This window comes from Photinus pyralis, unplaced genomic scaffold, assembly GCF_008802855.1.
Source record: "Photinus pyralis isolate 1611_PpyrPB1 unplaced genomic scaffold, Ppyr1.3 Ppyr1.4_LG3b, whole genome shotgun sequence".
NCBI classification, from domain to species: domain Eukaryota; kingdom Metazoa; phylum Arthropoda; class Insecta; order Coleoptera; family Lampyridae; genus Photinus; species Photinus pyralis.
Genome location: NW_022170510.1, coordinates 25,903,758 through 25,923,113, shown reverse-complemented (window position 1 = coordinate 25,923,113; position 19,356 = coordinate 25,903,758). Strand labels below are relative to the sequence as shown.

Sequence of the window (19,356 nt, the reverse complement as noted above, 5' to 3'; positions counted from 1 at the left end):
CGAGGGGGAAACCACTTCCTTAAAATTTGTACACCAGATTGAAAATGGAAATAATGAGAGGATTGAAGTGTGTAATGAAAGATTGAAATAATAATGAAAGAATGAAATCGTAAGAATTGAAAATGAACTATTCGTTTTTGTAAATAATGAAACCGTTAATGAAAAATATTTATAACCGTAATAAGAAAAATGAGGAAATGAAAAATAAATGAAGAGAATTAATAGAATGAAAAAGAATTAATCTTAGAATTAATAGAATGAAAAGAGAATGAACAGATTGAAAGTAATGAAACTGATAATGATAATATTGAAAGATTGGAAATGGAATGAAACTGGAATGAAAAATTCATGTACACCAAATTGAAAGAGTGGTTTCCCCCTCGGGGGAAACCACTTCCTTAAAATTTGTACACCAGATTGAAAATGGAAATAATGAGAGGATTGAAGTGTGTAATGAAAGATTGAAATAATAATGAAAGAATGAAATCGTAAGAATTGAATATGAACTATTCGTTTTTGTAAATAATGAAACCGTTAATGAAAAATATTTATAACCGTAATAAGAAAAAATGAGGAAATGAAAAATAAATGAAGAGAATTAATAGAATGAAAAAAAAGAATTAATCTTAGAATTAATAGAATGAAAAGAGAATGAACAGATTGAAAGTAATGAAACTGATAATGATAATATTGAAAGATTGAAAATGGAATGAAACTGGAATGAAAAATTCATGTACACCAAATTGAAAGAGTGGTTTCCCCCTCGAAATCAACCTAACATACTATTGAAATTTAATTAAAGCCTAATGTACAATACGAACGACGAAAGCAAGCGTCATACGACGTTCATATGCGTACTTTATAAGATCAATAATTATTATCTATACAGGAAACTACTCGCACTTCATTTCGGTAAAACGAAACACAGAACTGTGGAAATGATCCTGTAGCATATGTCGAAAGACCTAGACGTGAGGAAAATAGATATACTAGAGCAATTTCTCCTTAATTAAGTTTCTTCTAAGCATCATCTCACTTTCAAACGATTGAGATAACGAGTTGTATCTTTATCACTTACCATGTTAATCGCTCGAAAGAAGGTAAGAAGAGCCGCAATTTATGCCGAATAAACATGCACCGCATCGTAGAAATGAGTTATTGCACGCAAATGAACAATTATTTTTTTGGAATTTGAAGTTGTAAATCTGAAAGCGGATGTAAATGCATACCTACATAACTACAATCCATGTTGAACGTAATATATTACTTCAAAGGCCTACTTAATCATTTAAATAGTTCGTTAAATGTTAGTTTCACACTGATATTGAATCTCCCTTTTTAACATGTAATGCGATGCTCGTTAGATTACAGGATAGCTATCAAGCACCTAAATCTTAACAACAGAAAATCAAATGAAAATTTCAACGTTAATTGAAAACCACGCCGGAAATTTACACATAAATATTTATTTATACTTGTTGAGCTGTACGAGTAACCCGTTTGTGTAATAAAAAGAAAAATAGGTATGTAGGTATACTTCAGTATTCTCAGTAATATTCCCATAAATTCCAATTTTCACGTATACTTGAAATTTTTGCATACCTTTTTTTTTTATATAATAAGAAACAATTAGCCGCAAGCTGTTGATGTTTTTGATGTGTTGATTTGATTGGTCCATTACTTAAAGTTTTCCTCTTGTGCAAATATATGTCGGTATCTCAATCCGTTATTAAAGAACCACAGTCCACAAATATTCTGGAGATCGATTGGAAAAAATTGAATCTGTGTATACGAAACTTATTTAAATGTCAGTTACATATACAACCAAAAGAATAACAAAATGTTTTTTCGCCGTTTTGAAAGAAGGGACGAATTACGTTTATAAAGCTGTATCAAAATTACAACAAAAGCTGAGAATTCAGAAAAATTGAAAAAATTTTCCTTCGCGTCTAATGTGAGAAACACTCTAAAATTTCACTCAAACGGTATAGAGATCTTAGTGGGTTCATTTTTTCCCAGATTTTACGACAAAAGTTCGCAAGACCCCGCCGTATATAAATCTTATCTAATTTTTTGGTGTGTGAACTCGAACATAAGCTGAAATATAAACACGCAAGCAATAAAATAGACTAGAGCTGGAACGGAAGGCGCAATTGCTTAATTTTATGGTTAATAGGGGACATTAACAGTTGCCATCCATTAAACGAATGTGACATAATTGCAATTAATTAACAATGGCTAAGCCGTTTGAAACTGAAAATGGTTTTTCGTTATTAACTAATTCTCATCAAGGAGGAATATAGCGGAACCAACCACTTCGTGCACATAAAATTCTATAGGGTCGTAAACACTTTTTCGTAACGCTTCTCGGCTCTTATGTACGGCATTTTATCTCTGATAATACGAATGATCCTTCGCGCGGCCTTAATTAAAATTATACTAATCTACAACTTCTAAAAATTGTTATCCCAAATTTGATGGGTAAATCAATGTGATATGCAAATTTAGTGCAATCTGAGGGTTATAGAAGTATACATTTAAGTTGTGTTTTCGTTAATCAGATCGCATGGAACCAAATGGTAATAGTTAAAAATATCCCTCCTATGTGAAACATTTCACATTTCCTGTATCTAGTTTTAGGAGACTTTAAATTTAATGATATGAAAATCTTCGTTTTGATGGTAACCCATCAATGATAATTGTCGTATAGAATAATATGTAACAAGATCATGAACAGATAATTACATCGCCATAGGTTTTGTAGTTGAAGAAAGTACAAAGAACAGTTTCCCGAAATTAGGAGCACAAACAAACAACAGATCGCTAACCTTATACATTTCATGGGTAACACCGAGGGTAACACATTTAGGTAGGTATAGGTATGCTTAAAAGCGCCCTCTATTGATGTCGCATTGCCTCCTATCATATATCCCTGTAATAATAACAATAATAAAGAAATCGAATTATGCAAACTTTAGCGCTATAAATATTTTGCAGCAGCATCTAATGCATAAAAGGTACATGTTTAGATTGCTGCTCAATAGAGGGCGCTGTTACCTAAATAAAGTCCTAGATTACCTAAATATGTTACCTATGAAACGCATAAGGTTAGCAATCTGTTGTTTGCGTATATCATGACAGGACATTTAATTTCAATCTCTTTTATATTTATGAAGGCCGTTTGATTTAAAAATAAAGGGATATTATTATTATCGATGATATCGAAATGCGATTATTTGGATGAAATGAATAAAATTCAATGTGAGACATCCAGACAAACAAAGCTTTGGACGAAATTGCTTTACAAATATTAATTTCGACATTTTCTCTGTAAGTTCGTCAGTCGCCTGGTCAGTCGTAAACTATACATTTACGTTTACGCATTGGTTTCTAGGCCACGAAAATTCCAAGCAATCACATTTAGAAGCTTCAGCATTCCTTAGGAAAATTCAAGAGCATTTAAGATTATTGAAAGATATTTTAGAATCTCGCAATTTGCTACCCCCTCAGAGAGTGCCTAAGGAGGTTGTTATATGGGTTTTAAAGGCATGCGCGTTAATTAACCTTTAGGGTTTTTTACGGTATAATGTTCTAGAAAGTCTTTAATAGTATTTAAGTATCTTTAAAGTGTGCAAAAGTATTGAAAGCGTTTCAAGAGCCCCAAGTATATGTAAGAGCCTTCGCTGCAGAAAAGACTCCTCTCGATAACTTGTTGAGACTTGAGCCTCCGGGAATCGTTTCCTTTCCATGAATTTTTAATGGTCTGCACAGACTTTTAGTAGCCCATAAAGCTTACGTGTCTCTAAGCCTCTTTAATCCTGTGTGAGTGCCCAAAGGTTTTAAAGAATCAAAAGGCATTTGAAAATGGTTGGGTGGTACGATTCGAATACCGAAAACTGGCTCTATGTGACCACGTCGCCCTTCTGTGAATCAAAAATCAAAAAAATCCACAAAAAACATATTTCGTTTGTTAAAAAATAGTTATTTGTTTCATTAGTACAAAAAATGTCAGTTTTCGGGACGAGGAAGATAGTTGCTGGACGACGCGTTAGCGGAGTCCAGCAACCTTCCGAGTCCCGAAAACGCGTTTTTTGTAGGAATAAAACATAAAATTTTTTCTCCAACCCCCTTTACTTCAAATTATATTCGAATTTAGATTCAGTCACAGTTTCACTACTAGTATAAGAACTTCCGCTTTCTTGTCCTCACGTGTCATGCCACTCTAGTTTTTAGGTTAACTTATAACCTAGTCGTTCTTACTTCTTACCTCTCGCGACTTTGTAGGGAGCAAATCTTGAGGTAGCATGTTCTGCCGTTTCTATAATCTCTGGCGGAGTGCAATCCATGTCGCTATCAGTTTGAGTCATTTTATTGTATACACAATAAATATTGTTATATTTTGCATTGAAATAAAAAACTTACCATACAGTTTTTTAATTAAAATTAATTGCAATTAACTTTTTCAATTTTGAATTCAAAATGACAGATAATAGTGCAATGGGTCTGAAGTAGATGGCGTTACACGCGACGGCGGGTTGTATATGTATTAAAATTACGTTCACGGAATATGTAAATTACGTTACACATGGTTTAAATAAAAATAGCGAGCGTAAATCATTTTCAATACATGTACATACGTATAGGTAATATCATTATTTGCATTGAATACGCAAAAATATTTGATTTGTAAGTATAGAAATATCTTACAATCTGCAATGTAAAACGATGTCAATGTGACATATCTCCGTGATTGTAATTTTTTAATTGGCCAACTTTCAAGGTCAATTTCTTTTTGGTACTAGGACCAAAAGTATCCACTTTTTGTACAGTTGCCATGGTGAAAGCGATTAATCCGCAAAACGTCAATTTTAGGTACCGAACACTGTCACAAAATAGCGTCTTATTCAGGTGGTTGGAGAAAAACATGTTTTTAATTATGTTAAATACAGGGTATATAAGTGTGTGAAAAAATTGAATGACAAAAGCAATCTTTTTTGCAAATAATACAAAAGTTCCAAAAATATAGCAAAAGTGTCAAAATTTATGTATACAGCATAGTATCTGCGTCGAGATCTGCGTGCCTCTTGGACACTTTTTGAAAAACGAAGAAAGTCCTAGATGTTTGCTTATCATTGCATTGCATTGCAACATGTACGGTTTTTGAAACTATATCACGCCAATAGCGATCAATAAAAACAAAATGAAATTTTTTTATATTTAATACAAAGTACCAAGTACCCTTTACAAATTAGGTTTTTTTTCTTAATGAAAGGAACACAACAATTAAAAAATTAAACGGCGAATAAAAAATTAAATAAAGAAGGGATAGCGCTATCGAACAAAATATGAATGCCGTCGTTGAAATAATTATAAGTATTTTACATTTGACTACTGACAAAAAAACAGGTAGGTACTTCTCAACTAAATATCAATATGAACAATACGTATGGAAGATTTTAAATGAAATAAATGATGAATGAATGGTGAAATTGTAGCTGACCTTGTGTTTGATTTCTTTTTCTTGATGTCGTCTGTAGATTCAATTAAATTTTGACAGGTAGATAATGATTTTGCTATCGACAAATACTCCTGAAGAAAATTGCTGAAGCTGGTAAGTTGTTTTTTCTATTTGATGCAAACTACTTCTGAATTTTTGAAATACGGAAGCTGGTTCTTTTTTTTTCACAGAAACTAATTCTCCCTTTTTCTGTTTCAGGGGCCCAAATCCGGTACGAAACAAACTAAAATGTTGTGAAATATTACAAATTTGAAATAAAAAATTGAAAAACTTACGGTTCTATGACCTTTTTTTTAAAATTATCCTCAATAGGAATTTTCAATACAATTCGATTTGAATAAAATTTTCTTAAAGCGCAATTAAATAAATTTCAAATCTTTATCCGCACCAAGCGTACGAATACGAATGCGTTTTTGAACTGTTGATAGCAAAAATTGACCAAATTTCAAGTATAGGTATAGTTTAATCCCAAACGACATCTTACGATAAACGTCATAACGTTACAACTATTATTGCGATTTCTTGTTCTTTTTTTACTTTTGTTGCTTCAGTGGATGCAAAAGGTCCAGCGTTTCCAGTGTTGCAAATTGCATTATTTGCTGCTCCATTAATTCCTGCGGGAACGAAAGTGACTGCATAGTACCAGAAATTAAAGAGATGCTTTAGATACGGAATAAGAAGTAGCATATTTATCTGATTACCTACTGTAACGTGCCTCCGTATACAGAAAATCTTATAGCGTAGTAGAAATGCATAATCTATACCGGGTGGTGACTGGTGCACGGTAAGTAGGAACATAGGGATTTAACATGGGAAATTAGTTTTATGCAATATCCTGCCCTCCTGTACATTTTACAGAAAAAACTGTAGAGTTTAAAGTTGTTCAGAATTAAAAGGTGCATACACAACTGTTTTTACATGTTTTATTAAGCTTTTGGCATATCCGCAAATTTCAAAATAGATGTCAACATTTCTGTTATTAGTAGCAATAGCCATGGCTTTTGTTGTTTTATGAATTGTTACTAATAACAGAAATGTTGAAATTTATTTTTAAATTTGCGGGTATACCAAAAGCTTAATAAAACGTGTAAAAACAGTTTTGTATGCTGCTTTTAATTCTGAACAACTTTAAACTCTACAGTTTTTTCTGTCAAATGTACAGGAGGGCAGGATATTGCATATAACTAATTTCCCATGTTAAATCCCTATGTTCCTACTTACCGTGCATCACCCGGTATATAGATAGATACCTAACGATAACCTTGTGCGTGTGAGGATTGTGAGTTGAAAATTTGCACGGCGAAACACCGACTAGGATTCTGTACACGGTCTGTGCAGAGTAAAGCTCGAGGGAGGACCATTTTGATTGTAGGCGGTACCCAGAACGTATCTAGAACTCCTGTTGCACAAACACTAAAAGTATAATTATTGTTCTAAGTTCTAACGCGTTCTAGAATTGCCGCTTTCGTGTTGCAATTTGTTGTTCTTCTTCTTCTAGTATTGAAAAGAATTTTATGCTCAAGAGCTATTTCACTTTGTATACTGATGTAAAGGTGATTTAACAACCTATTTGCAAATTACAATTTTGCATCAAATTGGTGTTGGTGGATATATGAGGGGCCGTAAAATTTAGTTCTTTTCAGAAATTACAATGAAGACATACCTATCAACTGTACGAATGGCAAAAATGTAATGAAAAACTGTGTACCTATGAACTGATCGAGTACCTTGAATCTTGAGTTGAATGGGATGTAATGAAAAATTCTTCTTACGAATGACAAAAATCGCTTTTTTCTATTTCGGTGTCACAATGATGATTTTGTACAACTATTTTCGGCCGAAAACAGTTGTACAAAGACAGTGATTATAGTCGTTTTTTTTGGTAACTCATCTCTTAAGTTGGCAGTTACTAGTTAGTACAAGTAGGTACTTCGTTGGGTACTTCCATGTTTGAACTTCAAAATGTCAGTCTTACTACGCTGCCAACCTAAAACTTAACTGCATAAAAAGTGTTCCCAACATAAAACATGTTAGTTCTAATGTTCCCTATAGTTTCTGATAATGATTTTTTTCTCCAACCACCTGAATAAGACGCTATTTTGTGACAGTGTTCGGTACCTAAAATTGACGTTTTGCGGATTAATCGCTTTCACCATGGCAACTGTACAAAAAGTGGATACTTTTGGACCTAGTACCAAAAAGAAATTGACCTTGAAAGTTGGCCAATTAAAAAATTACAATCACGGAGATATGTCACATTGACATCGTTTTACATTGCAGGTTATAACATATTTCTATACATACAAATCAAATCTTTTTGCATATTCAATGCAAATAATGATGTTACCTATACGTATGTACATGTATTGAAAATAATTTACGCTCGCTATTTTTATTTAAACCATGTGTAACGTAATTTACATATTCCGTGAACGTAATTTTAATACGTATACAACCCGCCGTCGCGCGTAACGCCATCTACTTCAGACCCATTGCACTATTATCTGTCATTTTGAAATCAAAATTTGAAAAAGTTAATTGCAATTAATTTTAATTAAAAAACTGTATGGTAAGTTTTTTATTTCAATGCAAAATATAACAATATTTATTGTGTATACAATAAAATGACTCAAACTGATAGCGACAAGGATTGCACTCCGCCAGAGATTATAGAAACGGCAGAACATGCTACCTCAAGATTTGCTCCCTACAAAGTCGCGAGAGGTGAGAAGTAAGAAGTAAGAACGAATAGGTCATAAGTTAACCTAAAAACTAGAGTGGCATGACACGTGAGGATAAGAAAGCAGAAGTTCTTATACTATAGTAGTGAAACTGTGACTGAATCTAAATTCGAATATAATTTGAAGTAAAGGGGGTTGGAGAAAAAATTTTATGTTTTATTCGTACAAAAAATGCGTTTTCGGGACTCGGAAGGTTGCTGGCCTCCGCTAACGCGTCGTCCAGCAACTATCTTCCTCGTCCCGAAAACTGACATTTTTTGTACTAATGAAACAAATAACTATTTTTAATTAAATTAAAGCACCGAAATAGAAAAAATAGTATGAAAAACGCGTGTTACAATGCTTTATTGTAATACTCCTATCTTGCGGACACTCGTGGCTACGCTTCGCGTCGCCACTCGTGCCACGAGATAGTCGTATTACAATAGGTCGCATTGTAACACTTGTCTTTCAATATACTATTGTGATCTGCAAAATTTTGAGAGAGATGCTGTCGCTATGGCATTAGGTATATTGCAATTTTTGTGCCGATTATGTGTCAAATATTGCATATTTACGTTCCATTTGTATGTAGGATACGTGTAATAGTCTTAATACTCTAATGAAAATGTTGTAAGTGTAGAGGAATGGAGACCATGTATTACTATGGAATGTGCAAGCAATGAAGACCGAATTAAAGTTACACTGAGGATGCGCCCTAAAGTAGACTTTTCAGATACTGTTGGCATAGTACAACCAAATAATCTGCTACGCACTGCAGAAAAATTGCTTATCATATTGTAAGATAAAAGGAAGAGTAAATTTAAACCTCTATCATTGGAGTGAAATTCGTCTAAATACCAAAAACCTCAAATGATAATTTTTTTATTGTAGATTGGCGTGCACACGCCTGTCAGTCATCTTGCCTATAAATTGGTTGTGGGTGCGCAAAGTTGATTTGACATGCTCTGACATGTGTGATGTGGACATCGTCAATATGCTTCCCTTGGGGTTTGCTTTTTTCTGGTAGGGACCGCAGACGTTTTTTTCTAAGTTTACTGCCAAAGTGATAGATTAAACGTATTAAAATGGAAACCGAATTGAATACTTTAACGTTTGCCATTCGTGAAAATGATACCCCATATTCAATTTAGAGCCCCTAATTTAACCCCGGCTATACACACGAACTGACTAGATCTGTTAACAGAACATTATGTGTGTGTGAATTGCACTCCAAAGTACCTACATCCTATGTACTAATGTACGTTTTTGATTCACAATAACTCGTGAAAGCGGGTATTTCACGGCTGTGTAAAGAACGACGATGGTAGAAAATTATGTAATGCACGTGCGAGTTCTCCATTGGTGATAGCGAGACTAGAATGGTCAATTTGTAACAAATACCTTTTATATAAAGTAACAAAGGATTCTTGAACTACTTCCAAAATCCTTTTCACAGATTCAATAAAGCAGCCAATGTTCCCCGCCGTAAACACGATTGAGAAAATTTATAAATTTGTTAATGACAAAGCACTTTTCAAACTGATAAAACAAACGAAAGCCCAGATTGTATGTTAAATCGAATGTAATTAAACAGTAACTTACGTGTTCTGAATCTCGCAAAAAAACTCCCAATTAAGCGGATTACGTACCTGAAACAAAAACGTAATTAAGCGCATAATGTTATACTATGGAGCAAGATTTAAAATAATTAAAATACTTTGACATGGATAATACTTCATTTAATTTAGACCAAACGAGCTCGGAAAATCAGATAATGCGTTTATCCCCAAATATAAACATTAATCCAAATTAAGGGTGTAATTTTGTTTTCCATTCTCACTGTACTTTTCGTGTCGCCAGCTATATATTTTGTAATACGTGCTAAACAGTCAGTCTTTGTTTTTTGTACTTTTTCAGAATTTGTTGGTAGCTAAAGACTCTATTGCATAATTTATATATTAAAAAGGACCGAATGCATAATACACTGCTTAACTCTTTGGAATAAGGATCATGGGGATTTCGCCTTTGAAATGAGTTTTTTTTTCAACTTGGGCGGCCTTAATTAATTTAGAGCAAACGCAAAATGGAAAGCTTACAAGAGCTATTCCAAACGATATTCAAAATATTAGTGGTAATTGGGGAGTTCAATGCTAGGCAAAAGTAGAGAGAAAAAAATAACAATGGCAGAAAGAACTGAATAAATCATATTGCTAGTACGTGAAAAATACCGATATCGCCATATTGGATTTTCCACATAACTATAATAGTAGGGGAGCTAGCACGAAATTCACTGAACGAGAATGATCAAAATTTTAACCGATGGAGTTCCATTTTGCCCTATTAGAGTATGCTAAAATCGATCGTCTGCCGCCTCAGGTCATATGACTTAAGGCGCTGCGGGTACTTCTTGCGGTACCAATTCTGAAAGGTTGTTTTTCGAGAAAATAAGTTATACACCAAATGAAAACGTTGATGATAGCTCTTAAAAAAATATTTAAAAAAATCGCGCGCATTTGATAACTCCGTAAAAAAACAATTCTTAGTCGGTTTTTCACGAACTTTCTACGGATATAACTAGGTTACGGTTGGACGAATGAAGCTGATTTTTTTACAGACTGATGATAGGTACTACTAATGACTTAACGGTGTTTCGTTTTTAAATTTTTTCTCTAATTATAAGATTATCTTATTATCTTAACACTATAAGATATCTTATAATTAGAGAAAGAATTTAAAAAAGAAACACTGTCATAGTCATTGGCTGTACCTATCATTACTCTGTAAAAAAAATCAGCTTCATTCATCCAACGGTAACCTAGGTATATCCGTAGAAAGTTAGTGAAAAACTGACTAAGAATTGTTTTTTTACGGAGTTATCAAATGTTCGCGATTTTTTTAAATATTTTTTTAAGAGCTATTATCAACGTTTTCATTAGGTGTATAACTTATTTTTTCGAAAAACAACCTTTTAGAATTGGTACCGCAAGAAGTACCCGCAGCGCCTTAAGTCATATGACCTGAGACGGCAGACGATCGATTTTAGCATACTCTGATAAGGCAAAATGGAACCCCATCGGTTAAAATTTTGATCATTCTCGTTCAGTGGATTTCGTGCTAGCTCCCCTACTATAACTTTGTGCTGATTTTGAGCTGTACAAGTTTAGCGCTCACACCGTTTTCGTGTTATTAAAATTTTTTCGTACTTCCGAGACTAAAGTGACAACTTCACTCCATTATGACAAGTACTGAAGTGTCACTTTTTGTCCCGCCGGGATTAAATTTGGACGAAAATCCCGGAAGGATGAAATTACTATCAAGGCAATTTCAGTAGGTTGTTCCACAATTTGTATGCGGCACTACTTCTTAAACGCATCGTACTGCTGCTCATATAGTTTTTTGGATTTCGGTGGTATCAATTCTTTACCTACTTTGGCTGCTCTTTTATCAATATCAAATACACCTTTGTCACCCACTACCAAAATTATGACACTAGCAATGACAGTTTCCAAATTATTTTTGTTACCATAGCATAGGGTTTGTCGTACCAACGCAACGTTCCTATGGTAACTTGTTAAGCAGCGATTTTTTAAAAGAACACGTTCTCTAATTCCATACATATTAAGTGTTTCAGTTTCGGAAGTACGAAAAATATCGTATATACCTTGCGACTGAAGTAGTGGTCTTAATCCCTCAGGTAAATTATGGCCCTCCCTTCGGTCGGGCCATAAACTTTACCTTCGGGATTAAAAGTACTACTTCAGTCCCGCGGTATATAATATACTATTAGAATGTGATTGCAACCAACACCCCATGTAGTCCAGGCGCTAATATAGGTATTGAGCATGCACTGGAAGTCTAACGCAGTTTGACTTTTGATTATTGTTGGGGGCATATAGTAGATGAAAAATATCGATGTCGTCGCATTTCCGCGATGGGCATAACATGAGGGGGAGGGGGCAAAGTCGCGTGCGTGGCGATTCACTTTATCGCTTCTAACTCAAAGACGGTAATAGTTAGAGCAATACTTGAAGCGGCTATTTACAGCTACTTATATTGGCTACAAAAAATGTCCTAAGGATAAAAGTCGTACTTCTAACCGTTTCGTTACAAATAAATTATTTCGGAATATATCCAAATACACTGAAAATCATATTTGCCACATATTTCTTGAATCTGTAGAATTTTAATAGTGTTGTTTATATGTTATACGTATAAGAGTAATTATAAAAGTACATAAGTATTGTCATCATATTTTAATTGGCATAATGTAGGAATTAAATTTAAATCTTCAAAAGACCGATCACTAAACATGTTTAAATAATGCAGAAATTACTTCTCACATAATGGCATCAGTTTTGGTAATGTCCCCTCGAATTAGTTCCAATATTAAATGTCTGCATATCCATCGAGAAGTAATTTTGGTAATCTTCAGAGTGATGATTCATCAAATTTTGATGTATCTACATCTGGCGTATTCCGAACAATTTATGAACGTAAAGGGTAAAATGCGAGGTAAAATGGTACTCATGCAATGCTCGCCAGCATTGATGTTATGCAAATCTCGAGACAGTTCAGCTCTGCAAATGCAAAAACTGTTCCAAAAAAAACATGTAATTGTTTATCAAATAATTCTTCTTGTTGCTTTTATTGCAAATGTGTTGATAAATGCAGAAACCCATTACAAACTAAAGAGTCTGACGAAGAGAGCGAAGGGGAGAAAGATTTGTGACTGGGTGCCCAAGTACGTGCTGGAAAATTGTAAAATTGACTGTATAAAATTATATATATTTATCTAATAACATCATTATTGAATTTATCTTACACATAAGAAATGTGCATTAAATATGATTTTTGATCGGATTTAGATATATTCCAAAATAATTTATTTGTAACAAAACAGTTAGAGGTACGACTTTTATCCTTAGGGCCTTTTTTGTAGGTAATATAAGTAGCTGTAAATAGCCGCTTCAAGCAGTGCTCTAACTATTACCGTCTTAGAGTTATAAACGATAAAGTGAATCGCCACGCCCCCGACTTTGCCCCCTCCCCCTCATGTAATGCCCACCGCGGAAATGCGACGACATCGATTTTTTTCATCTACTATATGCTCCCAACAATAATCAAAAGTCAAACTGCGTTAGACTTCCAGTGCATGCTCAAACCCTTTAGCGCCCGGCCTAATGTAGCAAAATTGGGAATCTATGATAATTTTGTACTGATTATGTGCATTTTTTCTTCGTATCATACACTTTTTGTTCTTAATTATTCAACTTTTTAAATTGGGGCACCAATTTCACAATCAACAAAGCGAAATTGGAGTACCATTCTAAAAATTTGAATAACTCAAAGACGAAAAACGTGTGAGAATTGTTATTCAAACATACGTACTTGCATATTGTTGATATTTTGTTAAACATTAGGACAACAGCCATTTTTGTGAACTTGATAATTGTAACGTTCCGTTTCAGCATAGAATGTAACCACAGGGAGTCTCTGACTGAATGTGCCTTCAGTGTGCTAATAGAGAGTGTACCATAGGAATTGCGGAAAACTTCACTTTGGCTTTTGTTGCTGCGGTACTAACTTTGCGAAAGGTGTTTAAATCTTATGAAATTCCTGAGGCATTAAGTTAAAATTGCCTAAATTATTTATCTAAATGTATTTACGTGAATGAGTTTTGCTAACCTTAATCTAGGTAAGCATATTTTTCATATTTCCATTCTTTACAATACTTTTCATTATTTATAGGTTAGTTTATATCACATGTTCCTGGCACATTCGAAGTTAATTAATATATCAAGCAAGATTAATCGTATCGGCATATGTTTGATTTCCCCATTTTAGTTCCTTTCCCGGATATCTCGTCTGCATCCAAACAGTGTCGTCACTTGAGTATTCGACAAACTAGTAGCTTGATCTATAGTAAGATACTGTCAAATTGGGCAAGTGTGGTGGATTTCCATCTATCTTCCGGGACCGCAGTAGTACCTACTTCGAGTTCTCTCGAAGTTCTCCTTTTTTTAAGCAGCATAAAGTTGGTAACATTATTTATATGAAATGCGGCGTGGTTGTTAAATGACCGTATACGGGGCGGTGACTTGACGAACGCACCATAGGAATTTCAGTAGTAATTTTTTAATTTACGATTATTGGCTCCCCTAATTATTTTAGAGATAAGGTCTATTTAGGTTTTTTTGTAGAGAACAAAATTTCGAATTATTATTATTCACCGTGCTTTAATAATTTGTGCAACGAAATTAACGCTTAACAATCAAAATTGATTTACGCGCGAACCATGAAAAATTATCACATCTGCACATTTTTATGTATGTGTATGTAATGGGCTCACATTCTCTTCCTAATATTTAAATCACGTTTTAATGCCATCCGTTCCACATAATGTGCATGTGCATGCCAACAATAAATATGGGAAGTTTGTGTAATCATAAACTCGTCACATATGGTTCTGGCGGTATGCAACGGGCATGTTCGTGTTTTCATTTATTGGTGGAAGACAAATTCCATATACAAATGCAAAACAATTCCGTTTTTTAATGATTTCCCTTGGCGGGTGCTTTATTCATTTAAACCGCCATAAAGCTCATAGCTCTATTGGAAAATCTGCAATTCATCTCAATCGCAACAATTGGTTAATAATGATTTGTTTCTGTAAATCCTGATGTGGTGCGTAACTAGTAATGGAGTCGAAGGGATGTTTAATGTATCACCCTACGAAAAATGTAGGCAAAGATATAAATGGCCTACTCGCGTGATAATCAGATAAATCTCGTATTGTGCCATGATCATTTTCTTCTCAAACATGAAGCTTATAATGTTATTTCAACTACATAAACACGATCTTTTCATTTTTTAAGAAAAATAATTTTATTGATTGCCAAAAACGCCTTGAACTGTTTTATACGCGCTTCATTGAAAATGCGTTTACTTTTGAAATACCTACTCCGCTTTTAGTGATATAGCTAATTAGCTACTAGAAAATGATGGACATTCGGCTTAGTGTTGCTGTAAAAGCCAACCACCATAGGCGCGCTACTTTACTTACAGTTTAGTTCTAAATCTCGTAGGATGCACAATTCTGTTACATCCCACGACATACTGAAGACTATACTTGAAACCACATTACCGCCATTCCTAGAAGCTAGTTTTAACATTCCCACACCCAACTATTAAGTGTAATTAAGTTTACATATTATAATTACACACTACTATTAATTATACGTAATGTGGATGCGGTAATTGACACCAAAAGCTTACCTCAAATGGTTCTTTTTTTAAACTAACTCAGAATTACCGCCGGGATAATTAAATGAAAGTAGAAATATATGTAAATTGCATCATTATGAGGGAATAATTAACCAATATCCAGGTGTGTTTTAGAATGAATAAATTAGGAAGAGGTAGTAATTTGGGGTATTTTCTCACCCTTGTCAAGGATAACAAGGATACTTTGTTTACAAAAAAAAACCGATTTCAATTAGGTCTGAGTCTGTTTCTCATGCAGGTTCCCCCTTGGACATGATGAAAAAGTTCAGTTTATGATTACTTAAGTATGAAACTTTTATCATAATATGTAAATCGATGAAGATACTCAACCAAGAGCAAATTAAGAAACAAAAAGTATTGTAAAATAAGATTGCAGTATCGAACACGGCTAGTGGGAATGCCTCACTCACAGTCTTATGAAATTCTTGTAACCTAACAATACATAACTCGTACATATAAGAGGTCAACGAATGAAAATGGAAAATATGAAATACGTCTTAATGAACAATGTTAATATTCATATGTCAATACTTTCTAATTCTAGTTTACCATTCAAAAGTACTGGAGCGAAATAAATAGGTACATTTTGCGCAAATTGTCACATTCGGGAAATTTAATTATAAATTATTTTAATTTGCATCAGACAGACGGACAGAAAGTCCAAATAACCGAAATTTAAACATCAATTGTCTCCTCCACACCTATGGCTACTTCGTTGGTGGCGATGCCTAAGAGGGAACAGTTAAGTGTTTTTATATTTATATATTTAGTGATAGATATTTTTTAATTAAAGTTTTTTGGCTCATGCGTAGACATTGCTTAATGCTACAATTTTCCTCGCATCTAACAAGCAAATTCGCTACGCTTCTTTTTTTAAATTTTAAATTTATTGAATGTAAAAATAAGCGCAGAATGGGATCATTTGCTACGAAAGCTTCCTGGTGTCACCAACTTTTTTTCTTTTAAAAATCTCAATATATTGACTTTTTTCTCAATATATTGAGATGTTTCTCAATATATCGAGATTTTTCTCAATATATCGAGATTTTTCTCAATATATTGGCATTTTTCTCAATATATCGAGATTTTTCTCAATATATCGAGATTTTTCTCAATATATCGAGATTTTTCTCAATATATTGACTTTTTTCTGTGTCCTTTTGTTTAATCCAGCTGCGGTGATATGATGAATGTTATTTCCGTGTAGATGTGGTTAGCGTTAGAGTGAAGTGAATTCATTGCGTTTGACGCATTTATTAATCTGTTTTACTGCACTCAATAATTAAGTGATCGTGAGCTAGTAGCTGTACTGTCGAGCCATCCATTTCTTGTATATCAGGTAGGTATAAATTTATGTAGAGGTACACAATATGTGCAGCATTATGATCAAATAAGTATGTACTATACAGAATGACTGAGGACAAAGCTATATAAATCTAATGTACCTACTTATTTTTGCGTTTTTCTATAGGTAGGTAGGGTGTTTCCTAATACATTGACTGATTTTTTTAGAAGGTACAATGGATGATGCTGAGGTTCATGCCGTTTATTATTTTTTGCTGGGATTATCGTACACAGAAATATTGGCGATGTTGAGCTTTTGCCATGGTTTTCACTTAAGTTTGTCGACACTAAAACGAAAACTAAATTGCCTAGGACTATATAGAAAGAAGCACTTCTCAGAGCTACATTTAGTTGTAAATTTTATTGAACAACAACTACAAAGTTCAGGACAGCTGCATGGATACCGGTGGATGCACTTAAAATGTATTCAACACGGACTCACTGTAACTAGGGAAGCTGTACGAATGATAATAAATGAGCTGGATCCAATTGGAGTCACGTTTAGAACAAGAAAAAGACTGCGCCGCAGGAAATATTCAACGCGTGGACCTAACTTCGTATGGCACGTTGATTCTTATGATAAATTGAAGCCATATGGAATAGCTATAAATGGAGCTATTGACGGATTCTCTCGGCATATTATGTGGTTGAAAGCTGGCAGAACTGCAAGTGACCCGAAGGTAATAGGAGGGTACTTTTTGGAAGCCATAGAAAAATATGGAGGATGCCCAAGACGGCTACGTTCAGACCTTGGCACGGAAAATAGGTACATGGAGCAATTTCAAATATTTTTTAGAACATTGCCCGCAGATAATACGGATGTGTGTTATGGAGACCGAAGTTTTTTGTATGGGACCAGTCAGGCGAACCAACGCATAGAGTCGTGGTGGTCGATATTAAGGAAACAAAACGCTCAGTTTTGGATGAACATTTTTCAATCACTAAAAGAAGACGGTTACTTCAGTGGAACGTATTTGGACAAATCATTAATACGATTTTGTTTCATGGCTATAATACAAGTAAGTAAAGGGTGATACATTAGAACTAATTCTAATGAATTACCCGTTATAAAGTGTCAAAAGAAAAAAAAGATTCATCTAAATTCGTGAAATGAGTTATGAGGTATGATCAAGCATTCTGGGAAGGCCGTGGAAATTTTAGATGACATCTAATATGAACCAATATTAGGTAATTAATTTAACACCTCGCGCTAAATGTTAACATTAAAAATTAACTAATCTCTCTCTCTCTCTCTCTCTCTCTCCCCCCCCCCCCCCCCCGGCCAACTCTAGTTACCGAGTTATAGATCATACCTTATAACAACAAGAGAGAACACAGTAGAAAATGAATACCTACTTTCCTTATTATTGAATTAGATACCTACCTACTCATATGTTTCTTTTTAGAAAGAACTTGCACAAGTTGAATTGGAATGGAATACACATCGTATAGCAGCGTCACGAAATTCCATATCCCCCAAAGGTCGGCCTATTGTGTTGTTTGAATTGCCACAAGCGTATTATACACAGACCTACATATGCCAAGTGACCCACCATGATTTGAATATCTGTAAGCAAGAATCCTCATTTCTGTACTTACCCTGTGACGTCCATGTATACCAACTGTGTAAATTAATAATGCGAGAGAAAAATTTGCGTGAACCATCAGATTCGTATGAAGCAGTGAATTTATACCTTACATTAAGGGAAGAGATTATGTCCCAGATTTTATAGTTTGTAAGAAAACATATTTTTTTGTCAAAATGCCACATTCTGTGTGGAATAGATTCAAGATTGTATTAATTTCATCATTCTCTGGGCTTATGTGTAAAAGAATGATAATCGTTTTTGAAATCTGCTTTATAAATATATAATTCTTAATGAATTTAGTATGTTTGTCTACTTCGTCCCTAGATTTAATCAACCAACAACTCTTCTACGGATACTTTGTAACACATGATAATCTTGGAAAACATTAGTACAGATGTCATAGTACCCTGCACAAGTTTTAACGTGGTACATGTCCCCAGAAAAGTTCCATAGGTAGTTATGTATGTAAGAAAATCAAAGTTCTTTTTTGAAAGTTGTTATACAATGTCCTTTAAGGTTCAGAGTACGATAGAAAGTCCAACATATTGTTACGATCGAATATCGAGCGCTACACTTGTACGGCAGATAACGATTTACTCTGTATGGAGCCACTTAATAACAAGTGTTGGACATACGACCCTGGAGAACACCTTACAATAACAATTATTAACAACATAAATAAATTGATGAATTAATTAATGTGCTTGCTTAAATTAAATGCATTTGGGCATTGAAAAACTTCCTCTATGATTTGGTCAAGGAGAAATTTAACAAATTCTAATGGATAACTAATTGCATTACGTTAACAAACATAAAACAACAATAATAACCATAATTGTTTATTTTTATTTTAAGGCACAACATTTAGGCATCTGTCACAAATAAGAGAAACTTAAAA

The 19,356-nt window shown here is 34.0% G+C and overlaps 2 protein-coding genes across 4 annotated transcripts in view; one reads left to right on the top strand and one right to left on the bottom strand.

The window, feature by feature from the left end:
- LOC116166666 (ionotropic receptor 25a-like) overlaps positions 1–19,356 on the bottom strand; it is a 266,463-nt gene that overhangs the window by 29,771 nt on the left and 217,336 nt on the right. The gene's annotated exons all lie outside the window — the stretch shown is intronic.
- LOC116166671 lies at positions 16,669–18,694 on the top strand. 3 transcript variants are annotated; one of them, XM_031481718.1, is made up of 3 exons: positions 16,669–16,864; positions 17,038–17,888; positions 18,276–18,694. In XM_031481718.1, exons 2-3 carry the CDS (start codon positions 17,046–17,048, stop codon positions 18,600–18,602), a joined length of 1,170 nt encoding a protein of 389 aa, XP_031337578.1. In that variant the 5' UTR covers positions 16,669–16,864; positions 17,038–17,045; the 3' UTR covers positions 18,603–18,694. The 3 variants fall into 3 exon arrangements, 2 of the variants coding, with proteins under 2 accessions (XP_031337578.1, XP_031337577.1); XR_004144381.1 differs by having other exon boundaries at positions 16,686–17,635; positions 17,680–17,888; positions 18,276–18,686; XM_031481717.1 differs by having other exon boundaries at positions 16,669–17,888.